Raw genomic sequence first — 11,724 nt, forward strand, 5'->3', positions numbered from 1 at the left:
AGACACTTCAGTTCTGGTGCACTGAACAGAACATCAGGGGACTTTGGCTGATATCCAAAAAAGAAACCTGTGCTAGAGATGTGCTTATGTGCTTATTTTCAAGACTGCTAACAATTAATGGAAAGACAAGATACCCGTTTATCCCAGTTGCATGGGAAACTTGATTTTAAGTATGTGCATACAGCAGGTAAACAAACAGTGAGAGAACATCCATTTTTACAGATGTGGATCCCACATTTGAAATTCAAATATGAAGTTATGGAATAAATATTCCATATCAAAAGTAACTGAATAGAAAGCATTTTTGACTGTGTAAAAGGAATCTTTTTCTAGAAATGAGGGAATTAAAGGAAGCATCTAGGTTATTGCTTGCTGCCTGATTTCAGGTACCTTGTTCAAGTTCTTATTCTTTGCAGCCTGTGGTCTTCTGTCCCAATTTTGTGCAGTTATAAAACTAATCCCGGTGAAATTTTTCTTCATATTGTTTCACAATGCAACTGAGAGAGGAATGAGGAGACTTTTTGACCTCTAGTCTGTTCCAGATTGTTAGAAATGTGCAGATGACTCCCAAAGTTATGTGTGGTTAGAGGCAAAATGCATTTGAACCTGATCTATATATGTAATATGTACAAAAGCAAAGTATGATCAGTGTGGTCTTCCTAGAGGCAAATATTTCTGTCTCCAAAGACCCAGTAAATTCCAGCCTGGCACTTACTTAGCAACTTCTTGGTGTTGCTCACACTCTTACAATTAACCCAGTGAATATCTCCTGCCTTTCAACACTGGTAACAACAATTCCAGGAAGATTTCTCTGTTACACAGGTGATGGCCAAGGGACAAATCGTATTAGCTGACACCCATGAGCTGACTGTGAATCCTGGAGATGGTGAGCAGATCTATGCCTTTTTAACATTTCTGATGCTAATTTGGGGCAGGGGGATGTAGATAAATGACTTCAATTCAAACACTAAATTTAACATTTCATTCAAACTTTACACATAATGTTTGAATTTTCAAAATTAAGCCTTTTTAGATGAAGTGGCTTTGGTTAGTTTTGTTTTCTCTGAGTTCCAACAGGTGCTATTTTTTTAATGAGAAAATGTTAGAAAATTCAGTCAAAAATAAGTATAATGTTTTGGACATTTCCTAAAACCAGCATTGTCTGATGCCCACTCTAGCCTATTCTGATTTGGATGCTTACCAGTGTTGTCAGACTCCCATGTACAACAAGCAGGAAGAGTGCACCTCCATTTCTTTGTCTCTCTCACTTTCCCTAATTTTTCTTCTTTTTTTTGTATTGTTCCTGCCCTGTAAGCATGCAAACACATGCATACCTATATTCTAATCAACACACTTAAATTTATTCATAGAAATGTCCAAGGATTACACATTTCAGTAACAGAGACAGGCTGTGATGTAACTTTAAATGTCTTTTGACAATGAGAAGAGGGAGATATTTTGTAAGTCTGTGAGAAGGAGCTGCACTGCAGTGGAAATAAACAGATTATGGCAGTAAAAGATCTTGTGTGCTGTACAAAGTTCTGTATCCCCATTGGTAGCAGTGACTAAACTCCCACCAGGGCTGATACCTTGTCTAGATTGTGACATAAAGCTCAGGCCCAGATAGAGTTTTCCAGCACAGAGGGGCATTTTCTACTGTGTTTGGAGTAATAGTTTGATGTTCCTGATAAGTACTTGCTTTGCAGCATCCTTGCCAAGTTATTCGTTCAGCCACTCTGCAACCTTGACTGCTGTCACCCTTTGTAATAGTCATGTTACTATTTTTTGCATCAACAATTTTTTTTAAGATCTTGGAGCTTGAGGGAATAAAGGGTTGTGAGCATCAAGAAATTATGCCACATGTTAACTGGGGAGAATCTAGAAGCCAAGTTGAGGCCCTCCAAACTCATGTCTTTTGTCAATTCACAATAAGTTTTTGATTGTCTTCAGCAGCAGCCATAAATTTTAGTAATTTTTGTCATTTTATGTCAGTTTTCCAGCCCCTGAGAACTAAAAATGTTCAGCATGAGTGAACTTTACTCTTTTTTTTTCTGGGGAAGGCAAATGCATATACTGGAACCTCTTGCTGATTGAACAGCCTTCTGTTCTCTCTGTTAGCTTCTGGGACATTTCAGCTGAGCTTCTCTGTCGAGGCAGCGATTGCTCCCGTGGCACAGATGCTTGTGTACACCACTTCACCCAGTGGGGAAGTCATCGCCAGTTCAGAAGATTTCCAGGTTGAAATGTGCCTCCCCAATAAAGTGAGTATAAGACATGGTTTATGCAACCCATGCTTGTCTTGTGGACAGCAGCTCAGTTTAGATTTCTGGAATGAAAGCAGGATTCACAATGAAATGAATTCACATGAAATGTTCTGACCAGATGTTGACTGAGAACTGGTGACCAGAATAAGCTACAAAGCTGTGAAAATGAAAAGTGGGGCAAGACAGAAACAAAAAGAGAATCACTCATCCTTATCAATTACATTGATAAAAGGTGAATATACATTAGACACTGGCAGAAATCAGTTCACAAGGCTAGAAGTGTCAGAATAATAATGTAACAATGTCTGGAAAAGTGGTTGCTTGAACCTCCTTTTGGATTTGCAGGTGAGATTGAGTTTTGCACCCAAGGAAGGTCTTCCTGCTTCCAATACACGTCTGCAACTCCACACCTCCCCAAGATCCCTGTGTGCCCTGCGTGCAGTGGACAAGAGTGTTCTCCTTATGAAGCCTGAAAATGAGCTTTCTCCCAGCTCTGTAAGTCTTGGCTACTTTTGGTGATGAGCAAGTACAGGAACCAAGCAAGTATCCACTAGCACCACTACAGACACGGGGCTATGTATGTTTACAGTTGCACTCCTTACACTTTTAGAAGCTGGCATTTACCAATGGAGTGTTAGGTTGTGTCTGTCACTTTAAGTTGTGACCTGCTGCATTGTTCCCTGTTATTTGCATTTCCACAGGTGTATCAGCTTCTCCCACTGAAGGAAAGCCAGGGTTATAGCTTCAGAGACTACTACTTGGAAGAAGACAATGTAAATCCATGTGTATCACTTGACAATCTGTCATTAAATGGGTTTCTCTACATACCCATTTCTTCTGATGGTGAAGGAGATGCCTACGAAATTCTCAAAGTAAGCATCAGCCTTTCATTTTTCTCTTTTTTACCCTTTTCAAATTCAGTCTCCTCTCTTCTTCTCACCTTCCCTGAAGGGCTTCTTAATAAAAAAATAAGCTCATTTGCTGTAAACTTGCTCATGTTTGTATGCAAGAAAATAACCAGGCCCAGTTCCCACATCTGCTTAGCCCATAAATAGTAACTGAATGCTTGCCTAAACCATTAAAATTTTGAAAGGTCTCCTCATAGCAAAGACACCTGCAAATGGGCTTTGGTAAGGAAACAGTCCTGAGAAATTACCTCTAGTGCCATAATATTAGAAACTCCTCATCTATTCATGTTTCCTTCCTCCAGTTAAATAGATATTTATTATAGTATCAATTAATTTGATAACCCACAAATCCAAGCATACCCATCCAAACTGTCTTGAACAAAGTTTTTTGGGTACCCTCACTCCAGTGCATTTCACATATGCCATTTTCACCCAGGCAGCTGTCCCCAAGGTAGGTCTGTGGCCTTACCTTTCCATCTAATTATGCCAGCATTTAGCTTTAGTATGAAAATAACATGATGGAGGCTCCACACCTGTGTCAGACCAGCCTATCTGGAATTTACAAACGATCCTTTGTTATTCTGATAAATACCAGACTTAGGTACATCCATTCTTGACATACTAAATAAAGTTTATTTTCAAACCATTTCTTTGCATATTTTTTTGTTCTTCTTTCTCTTTGTTTACTAGGAATTGGGCTTAAAAGTCTTCACTAGCAGCAAGATCCATAAGCCTGAACTCTGCGAGCATTATCCAGAACACATGATGGAAAGGAGTTACAGTGGTTCTAGTACCTTCTTGGTTTTACCTCTCACACAACCTCCTAAAATTTACCACCCTGCTTCTTTCCTTCCCTCTTTGAATCTTTGAATATTAATTACACAGGCAGATCTGATTGTGTTCAGATATCTGACCTAATTCAGGATCCCTCCCTTCTGGACCTAGTCCATGAAACTGATCCACCTCTCCCTGCATCTTCCCAGGCAGCCAGATGTGCCTGGCTGGAACTGTGTGTGCCTGGGGACTCCCACACCAGCCCCTACAACAGGGGAGGGCTTTTAGGCACTAAAAGAGTCTTTCTCCACAAAGCAGTGGGTTTTTGGGGTTTTTTCCCATCAGATCTGAGTCCAGCTATGAAAACCTATAAAAGGAGCATCTGCTTCTAGGCAGCCACATTCTAGCAATAGCTAGAGGAACAACTAGAGCAAAAGTGGGGAAAGACAAATGAGAAGGTGGTATAAGCCCATGGGTCAATGTTTTACTGCTGGGGGCTGAGAAATCTGGTTGTGTTCCCAGTTTCCCCACTTACATGACTATAAGAGGCTAGGTAGGTCATGTCACTTCTCTACAGGTTCAGTGACTGAAGATAATGATGTTGCTTTTGTTTGCTTGTTTCCTTTAACAGATCTGAGATTAGAAAGACTATATAAAAGACTCACCTATATCACTTTCAGTTACTGATTTCTATGGTGCAATACCCCAGCTCCAATTAAACAATTGTAGCTTTGGCTCAAGTGGCAGCTTCTGGCCTTCTTTCAATTTGACCTAAGAGATCAGATCTTTGGTTTAGAAATGGAGGATTTGTCATCAGAGTATGGCTCAAGACAGCTGTCTGTTTTGAGAAGATGTAAACTCCTCTAAGGCTGATGGAAAAGCCTTTAAAAAGGCACAACAGTATGCAACACTGTGCGAAAGCATCTTCCTGTGTATTTGCTAATGGCCAGAGATGTAAAGACCCGTATCCATTTTTTTTTTAAATTCCTAGACAGAGGGCTAAGTGTAGCTTCTGTATCTGGTCATGTATAAATGCAATCAGTTCTTCAATCAGATTACTGAAATATGTGTCATGGTAATGTCTGGAGACAGTGAGTTTCATGTTTTATTCTGTATTGGTATAGAAATATACCCCCAAAACTAGGATCTTTCATGGTTCTTTTGGCACAATGGGTTTGCTGGCAGTGGGGGAAGAATGCTCACCTTCACCCAACCTCTGTAAGAAGAGCAGCAGCATTAAGAAAAATTAAATACTGAGATGGCAAGAGAGAAATTAATGTTTCCAGTGGCCAAGATGTCAAAGCTGTTCTTTCAATTTTAAAATTTGACCTAAGAATAACAACTACCTAGAGGGGAAGTATGTTCCTCGTTTAGAATGGAGTTTGACACATCTTTTCCTTTCTTCCTGTCTTCAAATGAATTTGCTAGTCACTACAATGAATCTGCATGGAGAACTGAGTTATGACATGGCAGAAGATATGGTTGATGGCAATCCTATGGACACAGTCCGGAAATACTTCCCTGAGACATGGATCTGGGACATAGTTTCAGTCAAGTAAGTGTTTAAGGGAATGTAGAGTATGGTCACTAGGCCAAAACCTTGGACTACGTTAAAGCCTCAGTGGATGCATGGGTATTTCAGTGAGAGGAATATTTCTAGTAGACAAATGGACTTTTTAAGTATTTTTGAGGATTATGTATAGGATGCTTTAGAGGAATGTGCAAAAGCCAATGCCTATATCCCAGCTGGTCAGGGGTTTGCTGTCAGCAGATGTTGCTCAGTAGGCTGAGAGGAGAATAGATGAACACCAGAATATAACTGAAATTTTCTCTGTCCCTCACCAGCCCTGAGGGAAAAGCTGATCTGGAAGTGACCATCCCTGACACCATCACTGAGTGGAAAGCCAATGCATTCTGCACTTCAGCAGACACAGGCTTTGGCCTGTCCCCGACAGTGTCCCTCAGAGCTTTCCAGCCCTTCTTTGTCGAGCTCACCATGCCCTACTCTGTAGTGCGTGGGGAGTCCTTCACGCTGAAAGCCACCGTGTTCAACTACCTGCCTGCCTGCATCAGGGTAAGGGATGCTCACAGCTTTGCTCAGCCTAACAGCCATGGGGAGACTACAGTGGGCCATTTCTAGCAAGCTGTTCCAAGCCAGATGACTGACCTGCAAATGTAATTTCATGTAGGTGTGCATATGTACAAATCCTTGTTGTATTCAGTGAAGAGAGAATGTGTTTTCCTGCCAAAGTTTCGAAAGCTGCATTTTATTCAGAGCCTGAAGTTCTGCTACTGAGACACCCAGCCTTGTCATCACAAATTTATGTCACTGTTCTATAGAAATAGAGAACTTCACAGATCACAGAATCATTGCATACCCAAATGGAAATTTCAGGTTCACCAGGGTGGATATTTATGCTCAGCCTTTAGTCTCATATCACAGAACTTCACAGAACATTTTCTGGGATGTGCAGACTTCCTGTAATTTGTTGCATCTGTCCCTAAAATACTATAGGAGAGCTATATGGCTTTGCCATTCTTACCTGCATTTTTTTCTAGCAAAAAAAAAAAGACAAGAGAAAATTTTGGAAAGGATTAATACAGAATCTCAATCACCTTTGCTTAGTTTTTTATAAATACAGATTTTTATTCTAAAAGGAATGAAGCTGAACCAAGGAGGGGCACTTATCCAGTCATTCCAATGCACTCTCACTTATGTCCCTGTATTTCCTGTTTTGTTTGCTATTTTCAGGCTCTTTATTCCACTTTTCCTTGTTCCCTTATTCTATTTTTCCTTGTTCCCTTACTTGTTCCCACTGCTGGTGTTTTATCTCTTCACTTAACCAACCGCAAGGGAGATCTTTAATTCATGGCACAACTGGTCTGTGCTATTCATTTTCCCAGAATCGATTTCCTTCCCAAAGATCCTGTTCTCTACACTTACCTCCCTGATCTCCTACAACTGTACAAATTTCAGTCATTTCCTCCTTTATCAGGCAGTTCTTGCTCTGCAATTCTCATAATGTCCTCAGAAACCACAGTATAACCAGCTCCACTACCTATTTCCATGTACTGCACTGTCTGCAATAACTCCATTTTCTCTGCAAGTCCAAACCTCATGATGCCTCTGTGCACACCTGGCAGGTCAGTGTGTCTCTGTCTGAATCTACTGATTTCCTGGCTGTACCAGTGGGGAAACGGGAAGAATCCTACTGCATCTGTGTGAACGAAAGGAAAACTGTTGCTTGGGCAGTAACACCAAGATCTCTAGGTAAGAGACCAGATGACAAGGAGATACTGGGGTCAGATGTCAGTGCATGGCATCAGATCTTTGGTGTGATGATCTTGGTGACTCCAAACCTGTTTGGAAGGATCTTTTCTGTTAGAAGTCCAGCCCTGAGGTGGAGACAAGGCACTGGGTGTAGTGTTTCCAGGTCCTAAACAAACATTACAGGCCATGACTTTCCCAACATTCTAACAGAAATCATAAATTACCTTAATGCATGAAAAGAACCCAGTCATTCCAGCCGTGGAGCGAAGAATGTCTTGTCTTAACCTGTTTGGGTCTGAAATTTTTTAATCAAAGCCTGCTTTCTCTGAAGCCTCACAGAAAAAGACCATTTGATTTATGAGCCCATCACAACTCTTCATGCCAATGGACTAACACCTGCTTGGGTGGGCATCACAAAGGAGGGGATCTGGAAGGCTGCATCTGCATCAACATAAAACCCTGTCTCAGATTCAGTTCTCCTCTTGGAAAAGCTTCTCTGTAATGCATCACAGAGTTCCCAGCACAAACACACACCCATATTTCCCTGGCTCTGCCTGGCAGGACTGACTGACTCCTGTTTTCTCCAGGGCAGGTGGAGTTCTCAGTGACCACTGAGGCCCTACAGAGCCAGCAGCCCTGTGGGAACTACATTGTGGAGACCCCTAAGAAAGGGCGGAAGGACACGGTCATCAGACAGCTGCTGGTGGAGGTACGTGGGCTGCTAATTTTGGTGGCACAGAAAAATGGCAATAGTAGCAGCAAGAGGTGCTGTGTGATAAAGGTTTTCTGGTTTAGCTGTGGGAGCAGCAATAATGGCTTGTGGGACTCTTATTCTACAAGCTTTTACAAAAGAAGCACTGATGAATCTAACACAGGCCAACAGAGCCCATAACTCATAATGCTGCCATCTCACAAAGCAGAGTCTTACATTACATAGAGGGACAGGAATAATAACACAGGCAATAATGACAGGCTTTTCTGAGACACATCGTATCAGAGATAAATGAGAAATCCTTGTGTTTGCCTGTAATAAATCACAGGGATAGGCTGTGAATGAAACACTAGCCAGAAAGCTTATGTTTCTCCTCCAGCCCATGGCCAGTACTCTGGAATATGGAACAGTTACTACAATCTACAAATATTTCTAAACAAAACTACCATCACTGCTTTGAATTGTGCTTATTGCATTTCTAAGAATGTTCAAAACAGTGTAACTAACTTTTTTTTTTTCACATTCTTTTGTAGACTTCTTTTCTTAAGCAGTGTTTTGCAATGAAAAAACATAGCTTTTCACATAAGTTGCCAGTCATAAAATTAATCTTCAGCATAAAATTCCCAGTGATGCTACACATTAGCAAACAAAAAGTACCAGCTTGTTGTATAGGGAAATCCATATAATAATAAGTCCTCTTTACACTGCAGACATTCCAGTTTTCAGTAAGGCAGAGCTAGGATTCATGTAGCCTCAGGAAATGTTTTGCTAACCAGAATGTAATAATGGAACAGCATTCCTATCTGGCAGACTTTTTTTTTTTTTTTTTTTTAATTATTTACAAATGGATTTGAATTTATAATACACTAACAACTGTTCAACATTTCAGGAAATGTTCCTAATTTCATGTATGCATTAGGAAAAAGACTGTTTTGTTCTTTGAAGATACAGGAAAACAGAGCACTGTAAAGTCTTTTCTTGCAGATGGCAGGGGAATGTAAATTACTGAACAAGTATTAGAGTTACTTCTGTCAGGGTGTCTGAGAGATTGCTCATCCTATCCTGTTATTGTAATGTGGTAATTAATCTACAGCAAGCCCTGATGGGACGGAATTGGAGATTAGCATCCAAGGCTGAACAATTAATTAGCAGGGATGGATGTAGTGTAACACGCTTGGGGTGAAGCTGCATTGTCTTGAGCACATGGATGACAATATTCCCTGCAACAGGCAGTGCATCCCAGAGGGAGAGAGAAGTGAGTGTGCCAGAGGCCCCAGGGCATCTTTCTGCCCCTCGAGAAACCAAGCCTCATTGAGAGCTCTTTGGAAAAGGGATTTTTTTTCACCCAGGAATTTTCATCTGTTCTGAAAGGAAGATCTTTCAAACAATTTCAGTTTGTATGTTCTAATTTCCTGCTGAAAATCAAACAAAACAATGGATTTCTCATTTATTTGCATATCAGAATGACATACTAAAACAAACAAGAAGGTGACTTTTCAAACAGAAGCATTTAACTCTGTTACAGTTTATCAAAAAAACTTTTTGCTTTTTTTTTTTTCCTGCTCTTTTAATACTCTTCTGTCTTTTCATACTGAAGACTGAGAGACAACCTATTCTGACTGTGAGAAAGTGAAGACAATAACACCATTGTTTATATGCTGGGAAAAAATATCATCTGGCAAAACTGGAAACCAGTAGTGTAACAATGGGAACTGTCCTACTTAGAAGTTAAAAAATTGGTGCAAGGATGTCACTAAAATAAATTCTGACCAAAAAAAAAGTTTTCTTGTAAACATTTGATACATGAGTTTTCTGCAAAATATTTTCACCCATCTCAAGAGAAAACAGGGATTATTTTCTGACTTCAGAGACTAGACTAGAACTTATAAACCAGTTGATTGTGGCACACATTTAAATTTTGGTTGTTGTGGCATGTCACTTGTAGGTGCATTGGAGTGTTGTAGCTGCCACCAGTCAAAGTTCTTGCATACATATCCGCCCAGTGTGCCAGGCACTCAGCCACCACCACAGCCTGGAGAGCTCTGCTAGACTGGGCCACTGTGACCGGCAACTTGGATGACCAGGTCCCATGTCTCTGTTGATAACATCACCTTGCATGTTATCTCCATCACAACCTGTGAAGCTGCAGGGCGTCTCTCAGCAATAAAAAAGAAGAGAAAATGTATTACATTTCATACTTGTAATTAGCCAGTATGTTACAGTCCTCAATTATCCTCAGTTTAGCACGTGGAGGAGAAAAATTTCTAGGCAATTTTCAAAGAATGCCTTTTACTTTCCCTTTTGATATTTCTTCCTTTTCTGTTGCTTTTGTTTCTCATTTTTTGTTTTGTTTTTTTTTCTCTTGCCCTTTTCCCCAAGCCGGAAGGGACTGAAGTGGAAACCACGTACAACTCTGTGCTGTGTGCATCTGGTAAGAGCCATTTGTTTTCTAAAACTTCCTTTGCTGAGGTAGAAACTAAAGACAAAGGTGGAATAAAAGGTTTGTGAGTGCTCCACTCTGAGAAGAAAGATGTAGGGATCTGATAAAATTGAACAAACTAGACGCATGTCCAGATGTTAGTGAAAACATTTCTTCCTGCAGAAGAAGAGCTGAGGATGTAATAATGTCTGCAATTAGAGAGGGAGGAGCACATCTTTTAGGAAATTAGTCTGGCCAGGTCAATGCAAGGAGAGAGTATTTGGGATTTGATGGAGTTATCTCTAACACCTTTCATTTAACAGATGTAAAATCACAAACCAGACTCTGCAGTAAGCCAGGTCTGCCCACCAAAGCAGAAAATGCCAGAAAATTAGGCTGGAAAAGGTGTCAGTCAAGGCTGGTTGAATGTTGCCACATAGAAGTCCATGAAATCTGCATGTGAGGGTATTGCAGGCCCAATACAAAGCTTGCAGGATGGGAAACTTCATCAATAAAATTACAGATGAATGGATTTGTTTAAGTCAGGAAACTCTTCTTCAAGGGATAGTGTCTCACCCATGGATAGCTGCTACCCATGCATTGTAGATCCATCTGGAATTGTAACCAAATTTATCTGCTTTTTATCCCAGAAGAGTCAGTGTCAGAGAGAGTCTCCTTGGTTCTCCCAGAGACTGTGGTGGATGACTCAGCCAGAGCATATTTCTCAGTGCTAGGTAAGTGAAACCTCCTTGAAGTGTCACATACTATTTTGGAACACTGCCCTTCAGGCTGTTCTCAGCCTAATGGCCAATTCACACACTGTTAATTGTCCCCTTGCCCAGGTGACATCATGGGCACTGCCATGCAGAACCTGCACCAGCTCCTCCAGATGCCCTTCGGCTGTGGGGAGCAGAACATGGTCCTGTTTGCACCCAACATCTACGTCCTGGACTATCTGAACAAGACAGGACAGCTGAGTGAAGAGGTCAAATCCAAGGCCACTGGGTACTTAGTGAGCGGTGAGCTTTTGCCTTTGTTCATCCCTTCCCTTGGCTACTGGGTAAGGACACTGTTGGCCACTGGCCTGGATGATCTGTTGGAGGCTGTCTCTAGAAGGGAGCAGGTACTGGCAGGTTAGGGCTATACAATACAGTATCTGTAAGAAGGAATCCTATACTCAACTGAGTTGGAGGTAGAGGATGAGAGACAACAGCATCCAAACAAGAACACAGAAAACGTCCAGGGCTGGCAATAACTCAGGATTTCTCTTCATAAGAAAAGAGTTATATGAAATACATAAATCAGACTATTACCATTAATCATGGCAGCTGCTTATGTAGATCTTGAATTCTCCTTGGGATTGAGGTGTAGAAAGT

General features: G+C 41.0%; 1 protein-coding gene across 3 annotated transcripts in view; it reads left to right on the forward strand.

Annotated features, from left to right (window-relative positions):
• The window catches only part of LOC102100027 (alpha-2-macroglobulin), a 36,652-nt gene that overhangs the window by 14,438 nt on the left and 10,490 nt on the right, over nucleotides 1-11,724 (forward strand). Inside the window, exons 13-24 of one of the 3 annotated variants that reach the window (XM_005531036.3) lie at nucleotides 823-886; nucleotides 2,119-2,261; nucleotides 2,610-2,759; nucleotides 2,966-3,136; nucleotides 3,863-3,962; nucleotides 5,375-5,501; nucleotides 5,792-6,020; nucleotides 7,091-7,217; nucleotides 7,805-7,926; nucleotides 10,309-10,360; nucleotides 10,999-11,082; nucleotides 11,191-11,367. In XM_005531036.3, the coding sequence (XP_005531093.3) occupies nucleotides 823-886; nucleotides 2,119-2,261; nucleotides 2,610-2,759; nucleotides 2,966-3,136; nucleotides 3,863-3,962; nucleotides 5,375-5,501; nucleotides 5,792-6,020; nucleotides 7,091-7,217; nucleotides 7,805-7,926; nucleotides 10,309-10,360; nucleotides 10,999-11,082; nucleotides 11,191-11,367 (1,546 nt within the window). The remainder of the gene's footprint in view (nucleotides 1-822; nucleotides 887-2,118; nucleotides 2,262-2,609; nucleotides 2,760-2,965; nucleotides 3,137-3,862; nucleotides 3,963-5,374; nucleotides 5,502-5,791; nucleotides 6,021-7,090; nucleotides 7,218-7,804; nucleotides 7,927-10,308; nucleotides 10,361-10,998; nucleotides 11,083-11,190; nucleotides 11,368-11,724) is intronic. The other 2 variants (XM_088051580.1, XM_014259758.2) reach the window with 2 other exon arrangements.

Source organism: Pseudopodoces humilis, chromosome 2 (assembly GCF_049639895.1).
Source record: "Pseudopodoces humilis isolate 2021_Gansu_Grassland_sample_001 chromosome 2, ASM4963989v1, whole genome shotgun sequence".
Lineage (NCBI taxonomy): Eukaryota > Metazoa > Chordata > Aves > Passeriformes > Paridae > Pseudopodoces > Pseudopodoces humilis.